Here is a 23344-nt window from a genome sequence, read left to right on the forward strand (position 1 = left end):
GTCTCCTTTCTCCCCAAGGACAATTTGTCCTGTCATAACCCCCAACAGATGTGATTTTCAGAGCCTTAATGTCTCTTTTTTTTTTCTCTCTCTAATTTGTCCAAGACTCCCTTATAAAGCAGTGTCAGACATGTCAAGTCAGCTTTTTCAACCAAACATCCATTTTCCTAGGATATCATTTGCTGTATGAAAATCATTATCATTAGTATAATCTGGTTTACATGCAACCTGCAAAATGGCAAGTTCATTACTTTTGAATCACATATGTAGGTAAATAGAGAAAAGTTTAAATGTGCTTTAATAATTTGGTACTTAAATATCATGACCTATTTTCAGAACAGTGTCAAATACATCTGCAGGTGCTGGATTCACATACGATGGTATAATTAACACCACTGCAAACATCTCTCTGTCCTTCTCTTAAGCCCTAGGGATGCTGATGAAACTTAAGATTGTGAATGCCAGTATAAAACTTTGGTATCCCAAAGGGACTTTTGACCAAGTGTCCCCAAGATGTATATTATTATAATATTTTGTACTTCTACAGAACCTTTTATTTAATCACCTAAAATGCATTTACAAATATGTAAATAGTTTCAAATACATTTTATGGGTAGAAAAACTAAGGCACATACATGTTTTTTGACTTGCCTAAGCATCAGCTTCTGCATGACAAATGAATTCTGTACTTCCTAATTTCCACATCTTTCCTCAGTAACACTTCATAGTCCCCCATGAACTAGAACTTACTCAAAACAGTGCTAGACAAATTGGCTCCCAGGTCCGCTAACAAAGAGCTCACAACCCTACAGATCTCCCTGCAGGTTACTGAATTGCGGAGGGCCCCTGCAGTCCCGGGGCGCAGCGACACCTGGCGGCATGAGGCTCCTGTGGCCCCCCCCCCAGGTAACTGTCACAGGGATGAAAATACACATCAGGATTGGCTACTTAGAAACTGTTTAGGGCAACAAATCTTCCAACTTTGTTTTCTAATGAAGTAACTAGGAACAATGAAGACTGAGAGCGCTGCACTGCTGTGTAGTTTTTGGTTTGGCTGGATGACACAGACTCTGTTGGGGGATTACTTGTGACCAGAAGCAATAATCTCTCTCCAGCAGATCTAATGAGGAGCCATTTGTGACTTCACCTTCCTCAGCATACGTGCAAGGTGCAGAACAGGTCACACTGCTGATGGAAGCATAAAACTGTCAGATTAACCAGCATTTTGGAGCAGCTGCATGAACACAACTGTTTTAACAGCTTGCCTACAGAGTTTGTCAGAATAAATCCTTGAGCTTTAAAGTTAATATGCTCTCTAAATCCAAAACTAACTTCCAAGCATAAACAAATTCTAACTGAGAAGAAGAAAGGCTATATACTAAGATTGCAAAACTGAGTCACTGCTGACTAAAATACTGGATATGAATTGCTCATGTTAGAAACATTAAATACTGTGCAAGTAAATTGATGCCCTGGCACTCAAAGCCATTTCCTTTCAGTATTGCAATTCCAAAAAAACTTTACTTTTTGAGTCAAACTTTACTACAGACAAACTGCTGGTAGGATGTCAGGACAGGACACAAGTAATTTTTAATTTTTCAAGTATTTATCCAAGAAAATCAGATAAGCAGATCATATAACATTCTTCAGCACATGGTGGTAAAATCTGACATCTGAGGCATTGAGTTAAACATTATTAAAAAGCCTCTCAAGACAGGTGGAAGTTGCATCTGCAGTCATGCGAGTGCACTGCCCTTCCAGCACAGTCCTCATCACCTCACAGGATAACTCCTGGCACTGAGGCTACAGACACTGCACCAGGCCGAAGCACCACCAGTGCAGATATTCAAGTCTTTGGGAGACTATTCCATTGCTTTTATCCTTGGAAAAAAAATAAAATTAAAATTAAAACCTATCCTAAACTTCCCTTTCAACTTCAGATGATCATTCTGCATCTTACTAACTTCAGTAAACAACAAATGTACTTTACTCTTTCTAATTTCTTAAGGACATGACTTTCTTCTTTTCCCTCAGGTACTTTTCAAGAGCAAAATAAGCAAATTCCTTTATTTAACTTCTTATAAAAGAAATACTTACACCAATTAATAATTGTCATACTGATATGTGACATCTCACAAAATTCACAAAACAGTGCATTTATTTATACTAACCTCATCCATATAAAAATGTTCTCTTTATCGCGTGGTCGATGTTTGTCATTTGACAGTTGCAACTGTGCTAACTGCAATAAACATTAAAGGACATTCAATATAAAGCTAAGAAAGGAGTGCTGTTTTTCTTAAAACAGGTGATGACAGTGTCATACGTTAGTTTTCTGGAAAACAGTCAGGTTATTTCTTTCCATCTGCAGAGAGTGTGTTCTACCTCTTACATTAAGACTTGTTATAACCATTTGTAAAGCATATCAAAAGAAAATAGTTTCACTCCTTTAATACTGAACACATAATTATCTAGCAACTTACTCTGTTTTACATTAATCAAACTTCATTAAAAATAGAAACCAGAAACTATCTAGAGATGCCAAAGAAATCTAGGTGGCAGTACAGAATGACAGTAGAATAAGGAAAATTTAAAAGCACTCAGACACAAAATAATTTTAAAATTCACTTTTTTTTCCCTTTAGAGGGCTTTGCAAATAAGGCAGGATCAATCTGGTCTCTAGATAGACCTCTCACTGAAAAAAGTCTTGCTGCTCTTTCCTGTAAAGTGCCTCCACATTTCAGTCCTAAAGCCATCAGTTCCAACTTCAGTTTTTCTAATCCCAGCACTTCCATTTCAGCAGCAGAGTTGAATGCCAGTAGGTCTATCGGTTCCACCTCCTGTAAAGAGAAAAACATCCCATGACTACTATTATTTTATTTTCTTCCTGAAAACGGAGGCAGGCAGTAAAGAAACAAAGTATAGACAAAACACTTCATTTTACAGTAGACCTTTGAATAGGATCATCTCAAAGCCCTAATTATTTTGGGTAATACAGCTGAGCAATATCGCCATATATATTATGTTGGGTATTCTCATAGTTAGGGGTATCTATGGTATCCACAGCAAAGTGTTATGCATCATGTAGCAAACTGAAGCTAGCTCGAGCACTGCTAGCAGCCTAACCATAAAATATGAAAATCTTTGCAGAGGTAACATACCCAAGAGCTGGGTGAATGCTTAGATGTGCTTGGCTCCCGGTGTTTAGCTGTGCTGCTACAATTCTCCTCCTCGCAGTGCCTGTGCTAGCTAGCTAGTTAAAGGCTCGCTCTAACAAGTCTAGACAAGCTGCAGATGTCCGCAGGCCTGCAATGTACACTGCTTCCAAGAGAGAAGCCCTGGTCATTTTAAATGATATAAACAGCTGAATTTTTAAAATTGTCCCACCAGAATCAACACATTCTACTTCCAATACATGAATGAGAAAAGAGTGAAATAAAAGACGTTACGTGTCAGTATTTTAATCCTTTTCCTCTGATGGCAAAATAGTCAATACAGTTTTTATACCTACAGAAGTACTCCCAAGAAAACTGAATTAAAATAGATAAGCTATCATCTCATCTAGCAGTTCAGTAGCTTAAGCTTGGTTTCCAGAGGCATGACAAAGCTATCAGCCCCTTTTTAACCAGACGTAGACTATAACCACATATCCCTGAGCTGTAATAGGAAAGGGGATGAACAGTTATCATTTCTAAAGCAGTTACACTCGAATTATAAAAATAAAGCATCCTTTTTTTGGTAAGACTGTACAGAACAGCAAGTTCTTAATTTCGCATCTCATCCTGACACACGAAAAGGGAACGAAACTGATTCTTAAAATGAAAATTGATGTATTCACAGAATCACGCAATAGTTGAGGGAGGATGGGACCTCTGGAGATCGTCTAGTCTTAGCCCTTGCTCAAAGCTGAGTCAACCGTAGCAGGTTGCTCAGGACCTTCCACAGTCCTTGTCCGTATTCCTTCAAGGACAATTCAGAACTGTGGAGTTTAGTAACACCCACCAAAAAGAATACAAATCTAGGCCCACTCATTGGATACTTAAGCACCTATTATTCTTATGATAAGTATCATACTGAAGTTATCAAAGGGACTTTAGAGCAAGTAATACAAGCAGTGGGAATGGGACAACTCAGTCATGAGCTCAGCAAAAACAATTAGCGCTAACAGAATTAGAACCTTTGTCCTGCTAAGCATACAAAAAAGACTGGTTACCTCATTATTCTAGCCCTACTTTTACCAAATCCATCAAGGGCTATTATAAAAATATTTCCACCTGCAATAGCAATCTGCCACAGCACTGGTGGAGTTTCCTGTTCTAAGAATAGACAGCCTTGCAAATACTGAGCAAAAGGTAAACACTGGAGAATGGTCAACATCCGGTTTAAAATGTGCTAGCTCCAATAGTACAACAGACGACAAAGTTCTAACTTCTCAGATTAGATCCTTGATTTTTTCCCCCCTTTTAACTATACTAAATTTTCCTTTCACTGATCTGAAATCAGTCACTGGCACTGGCACCTGACAGAGACTTTCTGCTCAAGTTGAACAGAGGCAGAAAATCCAAGCACCTCTCTAGTCTGAAAACAAAGACACGCTTTGTTTTATTGAGAGAATAAGCTTGGATTCTTTACACTCCCAAAATTTAAGTAGTAATATGCAGGAAAGGGGCAATTAAGCACAAGCATTGGCCACTTTTACTGCTAAATATTAGCTGGGCTTTCACCAGCTCAGTGGAAAAAGCTGCATTCTCTCCTGGCTGGAAGATTCAAAGACTCTTCAACAACAAAACAATCCCAGTCATCCAGCTATCAGTCACCGAAGAAGCAACCTCATGGTCAGTGCTGCTCATGATATGGCTGAGGGAGCTCTGACATGAGCCCAGATTGGCAGCAGAAATCATGGTATCGGAACAGTAAAGAAGTACCTTCATCGCTGACATAACAGATCATTCATTTCAAATCTACTCTTCCACCATTCTTTGCAAACTCGGATGAAATCTTTCACTTATATTAATCTTGTCCCTTTTTAGTGAAGGAGCTGCTGCTTTCAGACTTTCAATGTTCAAATAAGAACTGAAGTTCGAGCCAGATTAGCAGGGTTCTCTATGAACAAGATTCAATTCTTTTATACATGCAAGAAACTAAGACAGACTGATCATTTGATTGGTTTAGGGGGCTTCTACTTGGAACAACATCTATTTTAAACAATGTGGCCCATGATAAACATTAAGGTCAAATTATGTTTTAAGTAAGTTTACTAAAGTTAGACAGTGCTTGGTAAAGTCCCCCAAAGCATGGAAAGAAGTCTTTCATACTACAGAAGAGTTTTTTTTTTTTTTTCCTTACTCCCTTCCCCCTAAATAGAGAATTTTGGGCCCAGAGTGTGTCTAATTATGCAAAGGAGAACAAAAAAAAAAGGGGGCGGGGAGGGACACCAAGCATCTCAGGAAAGATAGCACTAGATGGCCAAGAGCAACTGCACCTTAGTAGAAACTCTAGAATACTAAAATCTTAATCCATGTTATAGATTTAAAGTTCTCCCTTGACCCATTCTACTCAGAATCTCTCAAGACTCTGCTACTACACTACAATTCAACTATCTCCATGGGGAATTAATAGGGGGTCAGCGAAGATGCTGTCAGCTGAGAGCCTTCTTTGGCTGCAGTTTCCATTAACTAGTATATTCCCTTTTTGTAAGTAGCACCAATGCATCTTCAGTTAAACTATTTCCCCTTTTTAACCCTGGGATTTTATGAGGTCTGAATCATTCTCTGGAGATTCTATTAACTGCTTAGGAAGATTATGATTTTAATTCAGGCACTTGGATCTTATGCATTAGAGTCAGATGACACAAATGCCATCCCCCCTTTGTGGGGATAGAAAAAGTGATTGAATATAAGCAATTGAAGAAAAAGGCATAGCATATTTTGTAGTGCTTTATGCTTACCGTGCTCTGTAACTGGTTTGTTTCCTGTGCCTTAGAAGAAACGTTTTCTTGCTCCCCTTCTTTCAGAGCTTTGGTTACTTCATTCTTTTCCTGGACATCTTCTTTCAGGGTCTTTGCCATTTCGCTGTTCTCATCGCTTGGAAATTCAGTTTGCTCCCCTGTGAGTGTCTCCCCTTGCAGATCTCTTCCAGTACATTCTGGATGCTCCAGTGGTTTCACAGCATTGGTAGCTGAACTATACTCTACTGAATCCACAGAGCTACTTGAACATTCATTTGAATTTTCAGCATTTTCATTATACCTGATGCTTGATGGACAACTTCCTCCAGATGCATGAGCAGAATCATCTTCACTGTCATCATCACATTCTGAACTGTCAGGATCATCCAGTCCTTCCATTCCCAGCCTGGCACAAGCAACACATTACAAATAATCACCCATTCTCACTTTTTTAAAAAGTGTCACTTCTCTCTTTCCAAATGTTGCTTCAGAGAGATGCCCTGACCTACCCTACCAAATATTTAGGACAGTTTACATTCTAAATGGAAGAGCTGCTAATATTGAACAGGATCTAACACCCTCAAAAAACAGGTATCGTTTTCACAGCTTCCCAGTATAGAAGTGTGCAATACCTATTGCTACTCCAAACGCTATTGGAATCATTAAGACTTTTCTTTCACATTACATTAGGTAAAAAAGGACAGAAAAAATAAATCATTTCATATGCACTTTTTAAAAATTCATTGTAAATTCAATTAGTCCATTAATGAAAGAAGGACAACTGAAGCTAACAGCATATAACCACATTAGAAGACAGAGGGTGCCCGTTTTTTGTAAATTTGGTTTGTTTGCTCCAGCTGGGACAGAAACAGACAAAAGCAGCAACATTTACTTTCAGTTCTCCAATTTAACTGGTTCAATTTACTTATTGTTATTTAAGTCTGCATCTCAGATTAAGATATTGACTGCTTATTTATATGTATCTAACTTTTACCTCCTGCTCACCGCCTTATCAAGTCACAGTGCTTACCAAAAACATTTTCTTTTTCCAGATTTTGTTCCATTATTTTCAGATTCATTTGGACGTTTCCGAGTATTGCTGGTTCCCGGTGACACTACTTTGCTGGAAGTGGCCTGCAATCCTTCAAAACAAAGTTAACATATGATTCACGTTTGTTTTAAATTCTACTTATCTTTTAAATTTCATATGTAATTTAAAACAATAACTTTGGGGGGAAAAAAATCACTACTGGTGCACATTAACAGAGGCTCAAATGTTCAAACTAAACTCAGCAGCAGCAAAAGCCTTCTTATATTGCTTTACTAAAGCACAGAGTCAATCTTAAAATTTCATCTTAAATTTTAATTCCTGAACTGAACTCTCAGCTACTACATTCCATTCAGCCTAAAGTTTCATTATCAAGCTGCCAGCAAGGGAACAATCAGGGCTAAAAAAAATAAATACGAAGATCAGTATGTGAAACAAGACATTTTCTATTTATATTCAACTTCCAGCTGTTATTTAAGATCTGTTTATGTATTATATTTTCCCTGAAAATGATGGCATAAAATTTTATTGCTGAACTAGCATCACTACTTCCACAGAATTTTGCATTTAATATGAGATACTAAATCACAGTACAATGAAGCATCACTTCCATGTGTTACGCTGTTTGACGCAATTTAACAGCAGCAGCAGTAAAGAGAAGAAATTAATTCCAACAAGTTTTACTGGAATTTAAAATTTCATTTGATTGAAACAGTGGCTGTCAGCAATTTTTTTTTTTTTTTTTTAACTTTCATACTGGAGAGAGACTAAGGGTTTCTTAGTTTCCTTTATTTTTTGATGGAAAGAAAAAATAAGTGAAGTTAAACTTCACTACCTTTAAGGACTGAATCTTCTAGCCGCTCAGCCATCTCATGACACTGCTGCTGATAGTCCGGATTTGTGAAAAAGTGCTTTGGCTCTGCAAGTTTCCGCTGCAGCCTTTCCAAGCGCCTCTGTTCTTTTTCTGCTTCCCTTTCTGCTTGCTGCTTCACCCATTCAGCCATCCTGCAAAAAGATAGATCCATGAAAATAAGAGGGTTTCCAACATTTAACTTAATACTAATTTGTTGCTTTGCAATTATTTAATGCTTCCACTACCTGCTAGGATAGAAGAGAATGGGAAAAGAAGAAGAAAAGAATTCCAGTGGGTTTATCTCACGAATATACAGAGATTCTACTACAGAGAAGAGAGTAAAGTTTATTTTGGAAGTCAGAAACAGCATTTAGGTCACATTTCCCCAGTATCACGGTCTTGTAGCTTTAGACAGAAGAATTAAGACTTTCAGATGAGAAATCTAAGAGGTGCAGACCACTCTATCAGAGGCAGGCTGCAATACAATCACATCTACATTGTAATAGAGGACAATTATAATAAAACAAGCAGAAGAACTCTGTGAACTGCCAGTCTATCCGTGTTTAAGATTTCACTTTTGCTTCATTTAGCATAAAGAATAATAAAATTTAATTGCTACAACAGCCTTCTATTCAACCTCTTTTGTTGATATGATCAGTTTATTTTATGACAGTTTTTTAGAAAGTGCCTCACGCTTTTTCATGGTTGACATCTCGAAGTCTCCTTCCACTGAGATCTCGGCAAGCCTCTCTATTTGTTGTCTTTTCAATCTGAGCACCAAGCGCCCGCAGCATAGATCCAAAACCTGACCAAAGAGTAATCAAGAATTAGCTGAAGAGAAACAAATGGAGAAACTTAGAAGGTAAACACCATCATTATCTTCCAAAGTAGCATTTAGGATCACAATGAGTTATTACGCAAGAAAAAAAATTAATCACAGAAGAAGAATATAGTCAATCCAACACCCTCCTACAGCTCAGCTGAAACCAAAGGCAAGTTGAAAGTTACATATTAGAATTGTGTTGTTGGGCCAAATGCTGAAATACCAAATAAAAAAGGCATCCAGCATTTACCTGTCATTTCACTTTCGCGCTCCTGATACCATGCCAGATAGCTTCTCAAGTTATCAGAACCTGTGTTGAGCTTCTGAAATGAGAGGCTATTCCTGGACTCCCCCAGCACAATAGCTTGCTGTCTTCTTCCTCTCAAGGTAGCATTTTTGGTCCCTCCCAATTTAGCCAGGATACGCCTCCCCCTTAGGCCCCTTTGATCTTGAAACGTAAAACTTAAATCCCCTTTTAACCTCAAAAAAAAAAAAAGTTTTTTTTTCAGGAGATAGCCTTAGCTGCTTCATCAAGATGATCATGATGTACAATATTATTCTGGACAGCCCCCAAAACTAGATTTGCATACACTCTTCAGCCTGTAGTTACTCAGACGCAAGACGTAATTTCTGTCCCTCAGTCCCACTGCATACTCTCTAAAATTAGAGACAAGACACTTGCTTAACTACCTCAAAGAGACACCACATGGATTAATATTGACATAACCCTTAAAGCAATATGAAAGTGCCAAGCACTGTTCTTTAACTAGAAGCTGAACAAATCTGTATTGTAGTCTTAAAGTACCCCAAAAGTACCTTTACGGGGTATTACAAACATTTACCAATCCAGTCTATCGTATCAGGAGGCAGAAAAAGAACTTTGTTCAGCTAATAAAACCAATTACTGTCATAGGCGAGCAGAATTTCTGTAGCTCATTAAACATTCCACTGAATTTTACATTTTGAAGAATATGAGGACCTAGCTGCTACACCTAGCCAAGAGTGCTCCCAAAAAATCAACAGCAATGCTTTCAGTCACAGGTGCTGAATTAAGCCTGATAATAAAATGCTCAGTTTTCTTATAAGCCTGCATGATGCATAATCCTTTGAGATCATGAAGTCAGTCTCAATATTTCTGACCTGTTTCCATTTTCCTGGTTTTATCAGGCTTTTAAGTTATAAAATCAAAACAGTAAGAAAACTTAAGAAAACAGATAATATCATTAAAGAGCCATTTTTAACTAACCCCAGTGGCATGTCAGTAACACACAGTATATCACAGAATACGCATCTTGTGTCATTCCAGGATAACTGAAGCTGACATAATGCGAGAAGAAGCATACCAGATGCTCTGCTTTTAGGGCATTTAAATTCAAAAACCATAGCAACAACATTTATTTTCAATTCTGTCTAAAACTATGAAAAAGGCAAAGCAAACTGAGATGGATTCCAAAGCAAAGCTGTATGATTATTCAGCATTTTAGCTCAACAGCTGGAAAATTCTGAGAACTAGATTTAAAAAGCAAAGATTCATTGATGCCAATTACATGCAACTGCTCTGTTAAACCTGCTTCACCAATCGCGCTCCATTTTACAGAATGTCTATACTGTCGGTGGCTGCACGCTGTGGTATCAATACAGCTTCCGTAACACAGTTAAAATATTTTGACAATACAAGGAGCCTGTTTTTGATACATTTTTAGTTCTTAGAATACTGACTTCCTGGCATTTAGGTAATTTTTCAAATAAGAGGTTTTCATGACAAAATAAATTAGGTCAATTTATTATTAGGTCAATTAGGTCAATTTAGGTCAATAATTTACTCAAATCACAGGCTATTTGTACATGGAATATTTACCCTTGTGACCGCAAATGAAATTTAGGAACCTAAGGAACCAAATGCTTTTAAACACAGAATGGGCACTCTGAAGTCACTTTGGTACATGTTAGAGACTTCTACTAGCAAAGCTAAGCTGAGCAGGGATGTGAAGAAAAGCTGTGCCAGCAGTAGTTGTTAGCAGAACTGCAGATTCCTTGGTGAAGTCTCAGCTTTACACGTAGACCGTGGTTTTTAACTCACAAACTTTATGCCAGTCATGCACATTTACATGAGACCTGCTAACATACTGGTACTGCTACTGTCCATATAGTTTAAGGTATATGTTTTTTTAAACCAAGGCTCCAATCAATATGAAGCAGTAAAGCAACAAACCTCCTTTTCCACCACAAAGTCTTGGTTCCAGGCTATAAACAGCTCCATTTTGCAGTGCATCTTCAGCATTAACCAGTCGCCCATTACATTTCACGTACAAACTTTCTTCAGGAATGTTCTAAAAACAATAAAATCTAGTCATATGACTGACTGAAAATGAAACATGCTGACAAAATAAACAATCAGGGATTTTTTCTTCTTTCTAATGGAACAGAAGAGAAACAAAACCCCAAAGATCTTAAAGCATAAACATTCTTTATGCCATTGTGTTTTAATTCCTGTTTACTAAAGGGGTTAAACACATTTTAAATGAACTTGCAACTTTTCAGATAACACAGCTTCCTGATACAAGTTTACACCGAATGTTCAGCGTAAACCATGCTAAACACAGCGTTAAAAAAAACAAAAAAAACGGACTGAAAGGAGTTTAAGTTGACCTCTTCACCATTACAGTACTCTCTCCACCCCCTAGGAAAGTCTTCTGCTCTGCTACATCCAAACAAGGAAAAGAAGCGAGCCGCAGTTTGCCACAGGCGGCAGCCCGCCGGTCCACGCAGCAACTGCAGAGACACGAGCGATTCAGGCCTCACGGGAGGGGGGAGGAAGGAGGGCATACGGGAAGCCCCAGACGGAGACAGCAAGCCGTCAGCCCCGCGGCCCTCCGCCCCTCGCCGCCGCCGCGGCCCTGCAGCAGCCGCCGCCCTCGGTTCCCCCCCTTGCCGCCGCCGCCGCCCCCAACTCACCAGGGCCCGAGCGCGGGCGCGGAGGAGGCCGCGCACGGAGCCGCCGCCGGGGGGCAGCGGCAGCGGCCGCGCCCGCGCCGCCAGCGGGTCCCGCACCAGCAGCGCCATCGCCCCGCCCGCCGCCGCCAACGGCCGCGGCGCGTGCGCCCGTGACGCCACCAACGGCCGCGCGGTCAGGTGACGCGGCAGGGCGGGCGGCTGCCCCGCCCCCGGCTCGCGGGGGGGGGGGGGGGAAGGGGGCGGGCTGGCGGGGCCGATAACAGGCGGCGGCGGGCGGTTGGTCATGGCGGCGGCGGGTGCGGGGCGGCGGCGGCGCAGGGGCTCCTGGAGGTCTGGCGCTGCCTGTCGGGTCTCTGCCTCCGGCCCCTGCGCCGCCGCCGCCCCGTGCTGAGCTTTCGGGTAGTGGCGCTTCAGAGGGGCGGCCTGGAGCCTGGGCTTCCCTTTCTCAAGCACTAGAAGCTCAAACCTGGCCTAAGGCAAGCTGCATTTCTCGTGTTTCAAGCTTCCGACATTGCAGTCCGTTTAGGGGCCCAGTAGTCACTTTTACAGGGGTAAGGTCATACTGGGAATTCAGGTTATTTTTACTGTTAGCTCGTGGTGGTAGGGATGTCTGCTGGGGTCTAGCTAAAATCCAGGAATCTGCATTTGCCCCGAGAGCATCCTTGCCTAGGAACAGACCTAACCATACCATGCAGGCTTTTGCAGGTAGTGCCTGAGGATTTTGTTGTATGAAATGGCTCTGAGCACAGTTCCCTGGGAGCGTGCTTGTCGGAGAAAAGCATGGAGGTGTTACTACCTTACAGCGTAGGCGGTAGGTGAAGCAATCCTAGAAGGCAGTTCCTGCCCTTTACCTTGTGTGCACCAGAGAATTGTGCCAACCCAATGCATATTGGTCTGGGCAGCCTATGATGCTGTAGAGACTTTTTATGGTCTATTATGTCAACTCTCTGAGGATGTTAAGGCAGACAAAATGCACCATGGCTCCAAACGCGCTCACCCACTCTGCCGTTTTAGTAGTGGTGGTAGCAGTTGCCGCGTGAGGATGGGAACACTCGTAACACCTCAGGCACCTGGGAGGTGGCAGTGCTGCTGTTTCTGAGCACTACAGCTGAGTGCTCACGTGAGCTGCTGCTGGTATTCCTGCCTCCTGAATGCATGGCACAAATACTGGTGATGTGGTAAGTGAAGTAAATGTAATGGAAATGTGCAGCTGTTAATTGCCCAGTCAGCTATGGTGCAAGTTTCATGTAAAAACTTACAGAACAAGGGAGTCTGTCCCTATGACTTTCTGTCCTGCTTAATCCTGCATGCATTTAGCATAGTTTGGGAAGAGGTGACTTGATTCAGGAGCATAGTTACATAGAATATTTTTAAATTTGGGGTAAAAGCTGGGTTGGAGCAGAAGGCCACACTTGGCTCTTCATGACATGTAGTGGAAGATTTGAGGAGTGGTTACAAGGAAGTGTACACCTCTTGCTCTCCAGGGAAGGATCCATACCAGGGTATGATGGAGATCCAGACAGTGTAACAGCTGCATTCTTCTGTGGTTTCAAATCTCCTTCACATCTTCAGTGACTGTCCAACTAGAGGATATTTGGAGGTAGGGTGCTACCAACTCTCTCCTGTTGGAATTGTTCCAGCTGCTGGTGAAGAGATAGTTTGGCTTGGCAACCCTCCCTACTGTCTTAACCATTAGGACAGAGTTTAATTTCATTCTTTCCTCTTAAAAATCATTATGTATTTTATAAAGTAGGGCCTCACACGTTCTGGTTGAGGACAGCATCCTTGCAAAAGCGAATGCAGCCTGAAGAGCTAGAGCTTTTCTCTAGATAAAAACATGCACAAATTTGGCCTGAGACCAAAGTGACTGAAATTGGATAGTGGGCAAAATATTTACAAAATAAAAGATGGCCTATTAGTCTCATACGTAAATGGGATTATGATTGCTCAATGAAGTCACAGTAAAGCCTAAATCCAAGTTTGAAAAATCAGATGTGTATTTGTGATTTGAGCCTTTTGTATTTGCTCTTTGCTAACACTGACACTGGAGTTACGAGCTGAACACAACCAGTAACTAGAGTGAGTCAGCTAGGGGAAATTTTTCAGAGTAATATGCCTTTCAAATTATTTCCAAATAATGGGATTACTTGAAATGGCTTTCTGTTAGTGAGCAAAACTAAGGGGATAGTCGCTTCGGGGTGACCACACCAGCTCACGTGTAAAGCGCGTTGCTTTACCACATCCAAACCGGTCCCGCGCGAGAGGAGGGGAGAAGCGTGCCTGGTGTGGGCAGGCGGGCGGGCGGGCGGGCGAGCCCCCGCGGGCAGGCGGCCCCCGCAGCAGGGCTGGACGAGGTGGGGCCCGCTGGGGGGCTCCGCTCAGCTCCGTCGGGCCCCCCTGCGGCGGAAGGGCGCCAGGCGGGGAGGGCAACCGGTCCCCGGGGCACCGAGCGGGGGTGGCTTATCTGGTGCTCACTGGCCGTGTAATCTGCCGCCTCCGCCCCCCCCCCCGAAACGGCACGCCTCGGTTCCGGGGGGGCGGGGAGAGGGGGCGTCCCTGCGAGGGGGAGCACCCGGGCCCTAAATACCCCGTTTTCGGAGGTGAGATAGGTCTAGGGAACAGCCTGGGACTAACCTCAGGCCCTGAGTATCGACGCTGCTTTAAAGAAGCAAAGTGGGATTCGTGGCTGAGTTCTGCGCTGCGGCCGGCCCACCATTTTTACCGGTATGGCAGCGAGCGGAGCTTGGCAGGCCTGTGTGAGCACGGGCCAAGCAGATATGTAGCTCTTGACCCAAACAGTCTAAGGTGTGCTAAAAAAGGAGAGAGCTGGGAAGCAGGGAGGCGGGGAGGTAATGTGACTTCCAAGCGGGGACTTTAGACACAAATGTAAACAAATTAGTAATTAATTAAGGGGCTCTCCCCACGCGTTTTTCCTGACCATCTAACAAATCAAACTACACTGACCCTTGCTTATTATATTAGTCTTAGCTAAAATGTTTTTACAAAATGCTTTGGCCCAGGCTAGACAATCCCTTACTGTCTTCGTTCCCATAACAAGTTGATATTTCTGAAATAAGTGTCGTGTTGCTACAGTGCAACCATTCAAACCTGATGTCTGTGTAGCCTGGAAGGGCTGTGGTTATTTTGTGCTGGATCAGACCCAATTTCAGGCTACATTATATTTGAAGTCACATGGTAGTGCTTGTTTCATTTATAATCCCATGCTTTATCTTTGGAATGGCAGTTCATGCTGAGTTCCCCTGGATTTGAGATATTCTTATTCATACGTAGTATAAGATTTAAATATAATTGCCAATATATGAGGTATCCCCATATCTATATATATATATTTATATACACACACACACACACACACGAATAACTATTTTCTTAGATCTGAGGGATTTCAGTTACATTCCAAGGGCATGATTCATTTCCTTCTCTGAAACTCCTGCTATTGGCACTGAGGGTGTGGAGCTTGCCAGTACAGGCTGGAGAATAGGCGGAGTTGTCCAGGAAGGAGTTGGGCCACAGGACTGTCCAGTAGATGTGCTGAATCACTGTAACTCACAGATCATTTAATCCACTTCTTTTCTGAATGTTTCAAACTACTTGTATCTATCTGGACTGATGAATTCCAGGTCCTAATGAGCTCTGACTGAATTATAATTCCTTGCAAAGGAGTACCTTAGCTAACACAGCTGCCATCACAGGCAAAAGAGGACCAAAACAGAGGGCCCACTGTACCTGGTGAGGAGGTCTGGTCAATGAACCCTGCCTACAACTGTCATTCAGAGCTCTTTGACATCTGAATCCTGCCTACATGTAGATGCCGTAACTCTGATACACCAGCGAACATTAGAACTGACTATAATAGAGTCATACAGATACAAACTTTCAAATATGTGAAAGAAAGGTCGGGCCCTTTATAGATCATACATTGTCACCATACAAGTAGTTTTTGTCTATTAACACCACGTAGTCTCCCCAGTCCTGGGTGGCTGTATCTAGGTGACCTGCACAGAGCCTTGCGCATAATCAGGATACAAGCAAGTGATGTCTAATTGGTAGAGGAGAAGTAGTTCTCTGTCAGCTTGGTCATACAGCAGCGCTGGATATATGGCCCACATTCTCATGATTTATGCAGTGCCATTTAGCTAGTGCCACATTAAAGCCAGTGGGAGAACAGAGTGAGTGTTTCAGTATCTCTTGTTCTTGATTTTAGTCCTATTCCTAGAACTCATCAAAAGCCTATTGCCTGGCTTCTCCCCCCACAAAATGTCTAAAAAGTCAAAAAGGCTGTTATTGTAATTTCCATTTTGAAATGTATTTTATTGGAAATTTTATTCTCTTGATAAAACAATGATCACTCTCTGATTCTACAGTAGTGTTTTAGACTTAATTAATAAATCATGCTTACCACTTTTCATTTAGAAAGGATTTTACAGACATAATTAATTAAACCTGACAGCATCCTTATGGGATAAGTAAGTATTCCAACTTTTTAAATAGTAAAACTCAGACAAACTGGTTATCTTACTTTCTCAAGTCAGTGGAAAGACCAGGATTAGAATTTAAAACTTCTTTTTATCTTGAAATGTACTTAAGAGATGAGACTATCCATGCTTTTCTTATTTCATTTTGATACCCAAACTTTGATGCCCAAATTATTGGATGTGGTTCTGTGGCCTATAATATGCAGTGTGTTAGAGAAAACTATTTTCTGCTTAAAATTGTTACTTCATTTAACATGAAATGTTAATATCTGTCTGGAGCCATCAGCTATGTAATCCTTGTGTCATTCATTCATCCTTACTATTTCCTCTAGTATTTTCCATTTTAATAGTAGTAACAGTACTTTATAATGCTTAGTAAGGGCCTCAGTCAAGACCAGGGTCACATTATACAAGGCTCTTGTCCAGAAAGAAAGTGCAAGACACTCATTGGCCTTTGACTTGTAATCTGCACAGGGAAGGTGCCTGTGGGAGGGAAGAACAAAAATGTTGTTTGCAAGGTACCCAAATTAGTGAAGGATAAGTCAAAAGATGCTCTGATAAGAAATCAGTTTCTCACTTCCAAAAGTGTTCCTAGACATAATAAGGAGAAAGGATATCATTTAAAATATGAAACAGATGTATGTTCTTTTTACAATATTCTAAAAGTGCAGAGACATTAACAAAGGTAAATTTTGTCCACTGAAGTAATTTCAAGAATTTGAAAACTTATCTTTCAAGAATGAATTTTCTATCTGCTAGACAATCAGGCAAGTACTACAGTATATATAGAGACTGGCTCAGCTGAATATCCACATATATTTTCTTCTACGTTTTAATGGTATCCCAAAGATACCATTGCAGATGGTGTATTTGCAAGCTTTAAATGTTACACACTTTCACATTAGTTTTGCATGGAGGATCAGGATAGCAGGAAAAGAAACCTTTGTGTGTGTGTGCTCTCAGGACAGTAAGTAAGATGCTGTATGACTTGAGGGAACATTTTTCACTTCAGATAGTATGACATCATACCATTTGACAGAAATGTAATTAACCGTAATGAATCTAAGTTGATATTTGCAAGTGCAGTTTCCTGCCGAATGTCAGTACTCATCTTCTTCAGTTTCTATGTCATCAGCACAATGGGTAGAGACAATGTGTTATGATACCTGAAACTGGGTTGGGAACACTTGGTGGGAAGACACCCATCTTTGTATCTTTGTATTAATGCAATAACTACTGTTAAATCTACTCGGTACTTCACAGTGAATGCCTAGAAATCAATCTTTTAACAACTATATTTTATTGTTCTTATAGACCGCAGTAGGTAATAATGCAGATATTTTCACATGATCTAGATTTTAGAATAACTGTAAAACATTTTTGCTCTCATATTACTGTCTTTTTTGTGTGTAATATCTTTGTCTCCATCCTATCAAAGGATGTGTAAACTTGAAGCCCTTTCAGGGAAGGAACATCTACTGCTCTCTGTATATGTATATTGAACCTGAGACACTAAGGTCCCTTTGTGTTTGGCCATAGATATCATCACCATCAGCATTGCTAGTATTGTTAATAATAATTAAATTTGGCAGCATTATTTTGAGATGAATTGGTTAATTAGATACCTAAGTAATATTCCAGAAGTTAATACTTCTCTGCTGGTCAGATTCTAGAATTTGCTTAACTTTGTTTCCTCTTGTATGCTAGTTTTCTTAGTGATTAGGTTTGATCTCTTCCAATTAATTTAAACTGAGTAGAGCTGGAGAAAAGTGAATGGGTTAGCTGTAGTATACAGTATGTTTTATAGAAAAACAATACCAAAACCAAGTCTCTACCTCTTTACTTTTCCTCTCCCTATAATGAAGCTCACTGCTTTTAATTATAGCCTGCAGAGACACTGTGCTGAATTACTTAATCTCTGTGTAAGGACTGGATTCTAGTTTCTTAATTGGCATCTGAACGTTTGGCAACACTGCAGAAATCCAAAGCTAAGAGTCAACATATGGTATGAGATGTATACCATGTACAATGTATTTCTATTATCTCTCAGATCCCTATGCCTTAAAGTTTTTAAGAAATAGGAGAGAGTGAAGATTGCACGCCCTTGCAATGTGAGATTTTTATCCAATCGTGACACAGTTTGCAATAATTTGAAGCTCCCAGACCAAAACAAATTATACTGTTCTTGAGGTGATCAGCCAAAGGAAAGAAAAAAGGTCAGGTATCCTCATTGTTTTTCAACTGAGATGAAAGTTGATATGGAAATGTTCCTTACTAAAACTGAAGTTGCTTTTCCAGTAGTTGGGAGGAGCTCCCAAATTACAGTACCCCACCCATATCTGCTTGCTTTTGATGTATCGGGGGAGATACTACAAGGAAACTAAAGCAGAAAATGACAGCAACAAAAGGAAGGGAGAGCACAGAGGACAAGCCTAAAAAGACAAAGGTTTAAAGCAGAGTTCGTCCAGCAGGTACACCCTCATTTTGAGTTATGCTCAGCAGAGGTCACAGTTAGTGGTCAGCGTTACTGGTCATGGCATCATGGCACATTGTGGGTGTTTGTAAATCTTGTTTAAAGCAGCCCATATCACCAATTGGTTCATCCCTTGATAAAATGTTATGAGTCAAATCCTCAGCTGGTGTAAACTGTCAAAGCTCCATTGACTTAAGGAAGAAAAGTCTAAGTTAAGGATCCAGTCTATAGTATAGAGAGGACTCATTCTTTGGATGCTGAATTTAGCATGGCTTCCTTTCAACTGGATCACCGTAAGCCCCATTTATATTTAGACAACATTCTTGAACCAGTAACATTTATTTCCTTGTTTAGACAATATTCTTCTAGCTTAAAGGGGACCTGCAAATGAATAGCAATGGATGCAGTTTTTTTCTTTGTTTCTTTCTTAAAGAAACAAAAATATTTCTGGAGGAAAATGCTTGTTTTTCCTTGTTTGTTTTTACATGATAAATTGAAACCTGGAGAACACTGACCTGATGACATTATAGGCATGAATAGCTTCTTGTCAGCTTTATACTGGCATAGTTTGCCATTTTGTTTATAAAACATCTTTTTGCACTATGCCTTTGAAATGAAATTGTTAGTATGGTGTTTAAGAAATATCACTGGTGTGTTCTGGACTCTAATGTTTCTTCTAATCCTTTCCAAAAGGGAGGTAATTATGTGTCATCTATGAGGAATTTGTAATATAGCATCATGCCCTTTGAGGGTCTTTCTTAAGTCATATGTATATGAGGCCTGGAAGAACAGTGTCCTCACGTGCTTATATTTGAGTATTAGCAACATGACAGTAATATGGCTGTGCTTCTTTTCCTTCCTGTCTGACTTGGGCTATGGCCTAGGAGTGATGCTGGTTTCAGAATATGTCAGAACTGCTAGATTCACAAAACAAGGCTACGAAGATGTCTTGCTAGTGGGTAAAAGTCACTACTGAAAAATCTTGTTAATGATGGTCTTTTTTTTTTTCCCTGTTGATGTTCTTTTGTAGGAGGAAGTTACAGGAACAGTTTTCAGGAGAAGCCTTCATGCCCCTAGACCCATGTCTCAGGTCTGCAGAAGTGGGCGTTGCAACAGAAGTGTGTTCACTGCATGGCTGTACAGGCGCCCCTTTATCTGTAAAGACTCTACAAGTGATCTTGTGGGTCTCATGACCAAGAATCCTAAATCCTGCAGATGAGGGGTGGCTAACCTTCCTGGCCCTCTGAGCCGCATACCACAATCTAGCACTGCCAGGCAGCTAGCTCATACTTCAGTGAACCGCGGGAGAAGGTGCTGTGTGTTGTTTGCAGGGGGAAGTGACAGTGGCTCCCAGGAATGCTAGCCGTCCATTGTGGGTCAGGGCTAGGCCGAAGGGTGTAACTTCAAGGTATGACGAAGTGTTTAATGTCAAATTCAGTAGCATCTGCTGAATTACTCCCTCTCGCAGTGAGGATTTATCACATGTAAGCCCAGCCCCTCTGTTGGATGTGGGGGACAGTCCCAGCATGGGAACCATGCTCATGAACCATGTAGCCCAAAGGAAATAAGTTGGCAACCTCTCCTTTTAGTCTTTTGTTACTAAGGTTTCAAATGGTGCTTCTTCTCTTCCTCTGTCTGGAGATCTGTGCTCAGCAGTCCCAGGCCATGGTAAACCCAGTTAATGTTCTCCACTCTAGTTGCCTAGATTGTGACATGTATTTTAACAAATCACTAGTATGTGTTAAGTAGTATTGCCAGGACTTAATGTACCAAAATTGGAGCCAGTCCCCACAGAACGTAAGATTTGCCAAAATCACACAATGTCAACACAATAGATTTTTGCATTCTCATTTACCTTGTGCTACTTGTTTGTTTGTTTTGGTGGGTTTTGAGCTGTTAGGGGATCAAGCCTGTCTCTGCAAGCACAACTGCCTGACATTTTCTTTAGAATTCAAAAACAAAAGAGGAAATTTTTATGTTATTACCTGTCTGCAGGGATTTGGGGCTTTTACTAAAACTCCCCAAACCTGCTGTAAAACTTAAAAGGGAGTACTGTCAGCAACTGGCTAAGATACACCAAGTCACATAGGAAATCTGGTGTTGTCTGACAAATTCTTCTTGTGCACCAAAGAACGCTGGACTACTTTAAAGCAGCTGGGCCCCCTTTAAAGTAGCTTTGCAGTACCCCCAAAGAGAGCAAGTCTTGGCAGGCACAGTTTGATCAAAAGGAACTACGTATTGCCACATCATTCCTTTGCACCCTTACTTCCGGCTCATCTCTATCAGAAGAGATGTGTGGTCAGAGCCTGTCTGGGAGCCAGGAACTTCTAATTCTGCCTTTAACACTGACTTCTTCATGACATGAAAGCATGTATATGGGCATTTTTAAAGCATTTTTTAAAGCAGCCTCTAATTTGGGGTACCTGAATTTGGGTATGCAGTTCGAGGTATACTAGGCCTGATTTTCAGAATACCTGCAAATCCTTTTATTTTCAGCTGGGACGGCGGATACTGAGCAACGTGTGATCAGGGCAAGTTCGTTATTCTTCAGAAGGCTTGAACTTGAATAATATCAGATAAGTCTCCAAGCATTAGCAAGCTCTGCAGTGTGTGTGTTTGTATGTCTATGTAGGAGAGCATGAGCAACACTAATATGAAGCACTGTTCTTAAAAGCAATTGCAGTTTTCACATTGAGATGCCTCATGACATATGTATTTGAGAAGAGGAGGAGAAATGAAGAAAAACGAACCAAAAATGTGGCACAGTAGTGTACAGGCTACAAAGCATGTGATTTACAAGAATGTTAGGAAAATAGGAAGGTTTTATTTCTATAAAAAAAACCAAATTCCGTAGTCTCATCAGACTGAAAAGAACTTAATTAAGCATTCTTTGCTGTCATTTTAAAATACGCTGTCTGCCACTCCATCTTCTCTTTCCCTTTTCTGCTCTCCCTTGGGAGACTACTTTTCTTGAAAGTGGATTTAGGGATTTGGGAGTACTTTTTAAGAGAGATGGGATGTGGCAGAACACCTCACAGCTACATTAGGGTCAGACCTCAGAATAATATAATTTCGTTTCTGAGAACCTACCTCAGCTGACTTTCAGAAATCAGGCTTGTGACAACCTCACTCTTGTGCTTTCACAATGAAGAAGCAGACCTGTTTTGAAAATAGCAAATCTACAGAATATTGCTGTTCCAAATAAATTATGATGCTCTAGATCATACCTGGTTATTCTGGTCTGATGTTTGTTGTTTGAGCCTGAGCATTGTGGTCTCTGCTGTTTGCATTGTACTACAGTATGACTGAGTTTCACTCTGTGACTGCTATCCCCAGGGCCTTCATGAAGAAAAGATTCATATCTCCTGAGATTACCCCACTGAGCAAAGAAATGAAATAAATAATACGATTCTTTTAGTTCTCTCAAATACAGTAGCTCTTAGAAAGAGCCTTTCAAGGCAGTGTCAGCATGGGCTGGGTACAGCATCAGTGCAAAAGGAGACATCCTTTACAAGAACAGCACTGTAAAATGAGGCCAATGAGAGCCTGACGGGTGGAAAACAGTGAGCCCTTTTTTCTTCTTCCCTAATGCAAGCCTACAGGGGTTTATTTGCCAGTGCATATGAATCTTGGGGCAAATCAGCTTGCTGAAATTCTGCTAGAACTGGAGCTCAAAGTAAATCATTGTAGTGGTAGGGATCTTGTTTGGGAACCAATTAGAGTTTGCCCTGGTTGTTTCTGCTTGGCAGCTTTAATGAATCTATCAACACAGAAGTACTAGGAAATAAAAGAATTTACAGTAGTCTCTATTAGGATGAAGCCCGTGGGCTATCCAGTTCCTTCCACAGGACAATACAATGTTTCAAAAAGATGGAAAAGGTTGTTGTGACAACTTAGTCATGTGTGAAGGACCAGGAGAGCTAAAATGACTTTAATAATTTTGTGGTGCTGTAACTTTAGGAAGCAATGTTCGCCAGAGTAATTGCTCTTCCCCGTATTGCAGAAAACCTTGCAAAAGCCCACTTTGCATGAGTTTAGCAGTGCAAACTAACTCAAGCAGATAAGGTAAATTTCAAAATCTTGCAGGGAATAACCCCCTTTTTCTTTTTGCTTGTCCATCAGTCCTTTCACTCTGGGTCCTAGGTGTGTTTCTGTATTTGAAGTTAACAGCATATCTCAGAAATACATTATGACAAGTAAAATGAGTTAAAGATTAAGTGGTCATTTGGGGCAGTGGAAGACAGTGTTAACTCCAGTTCGTTTCCTAAGTATTCGATCATATTTTGTCTAAAAATCACAGATACTCTTTGCCATATCACATAATTTCTAGTCTTTGGCCAGACTGTACAATAACCTCACAATTATCTGTTGTACACTATTCTGTATCCCTTCCTAGGACTCCATTTCTATTTCAGTTAACCCTTTAGTGCATTGTGAACTGATATCTGTTTAAGAAAAATAGCATATGCTAATGCTGAGAGAAGGAGGAAGAAAAGATTTAAGCTCAGAGAAGTCAATAAGAAACAGAAGTTCTTTTGACAAGGATAGGTCCATGGCCGTGTAAATATGTAGTGCTATTTTTATTTGTATCGTTGTCCTTTATCATCCCATATGTTGAAACAAGTGAGAATATAATTATGTAAGAGTAAGCATGTGAACCATACAAAACGAAAACATAATATAAGATGAAGTACAGCTGTTAAAAAAGTTATTCGTGTTTCTGTTTAGGATTTTTGTAGCGTCAGTATA

The 23344-nt window shown here is 40.7% G+C and overlaps 1 protein-coding gene and 1 long non-coding RNA gene across 4 annotated transcripts; one reads left to right on the forward strand and one right to left on the reverse strand.

Moving 5' to 3' along the window:
- Positions 1-2053: 2053 nt before the first annotated feature.
- SDE2 (SDE2 telomere maintenance homolog) lies at positions 2054-11735 on the reverse strand. Its single transcript, XM_067292937.1, has 7 exons — positions 11627-11735; positions 10884-11001; positions 8542-8653; positions 7831-8000; positions 6978-7089; positions 5948-6353; positions 2054-2840 (listed from the first exon to the last, which is right to left on the reverse strand). Exons 1-7 carry the CDS (start codon positions 11732-11734, stop codon positions 2625-2627), a joined length of 1242 nt encoding a protein of 413 aa, XP_067149038.1. The 5' UTR covers position 11735; the 3' UTR covers positions 2054-2624.
- A 173-nt stretch (positions 11736-11908) lies between these two features.
- Positions 11909-21807, forward strand: LOC136991555 (uncharacterized). Of its 3 annotated transcripts, none has more exons than XR_010883668.1 (4): positions 11909-12102; positions 12641-12804; positions 13111-13226; positions 19626-21807. It is a non-coding gene; the product is annotated as an uncharacterized lncRNA (long non-coding RNA). The 3 variants fall into 3 exon arrangements; XR_010883669.1 differs by having other exon boundaries at positions 12644-12804; XR_010883670.1 differs by lacking the exon at positions 13111-13226.
- The last annotated feature ends 1537 nt before the right edge of the window (positions 21808-23344 follow it).

The sequence above is a fragment of the Apteryx mantelli genome, chromosome 3 (genome assembly GCF_036417845.1).
Source record: "Apteryx mantelli isolate bAptMan1 chromosome 3, bAptMan1.hap1, whole genome shotgun sequence".
Lineage (NCBI taxonomy): Eukaryota > Metazoa > Chordata > Aves > Apterygiformes > Apterygidae > Apteryx > Apteryx mantelli.

What these genes read in the sequence shown, in the direction of transcription:
- SDE2 (XM_067292937.1), bottom strand. Translation starts at nt 11,734, where the DNA reads ATGGCGCTGCTGGTGCGGGACCCGCTGGCGGCGCGGGCGCGGCCGCTG. An exon ending in ACTTTGTGGTGGAAAAGGAG is followed by an intron (nt 8,654 to 10,883) that starts GTTTGTTGCTTT and finishes CTCTTTGGTCAG; the next exon opens with GTTTTGGATCTATGCTGCGG. An exon ending in GGAAAAAGAAAATGTTTTTG is followed by an intron (nt 6,354 to 6,977) that starts GTAAGCACTGTG and finishes TGCTTGTGCCAG; the next exon opens with GCTGGGAATGGAAGGACTGG.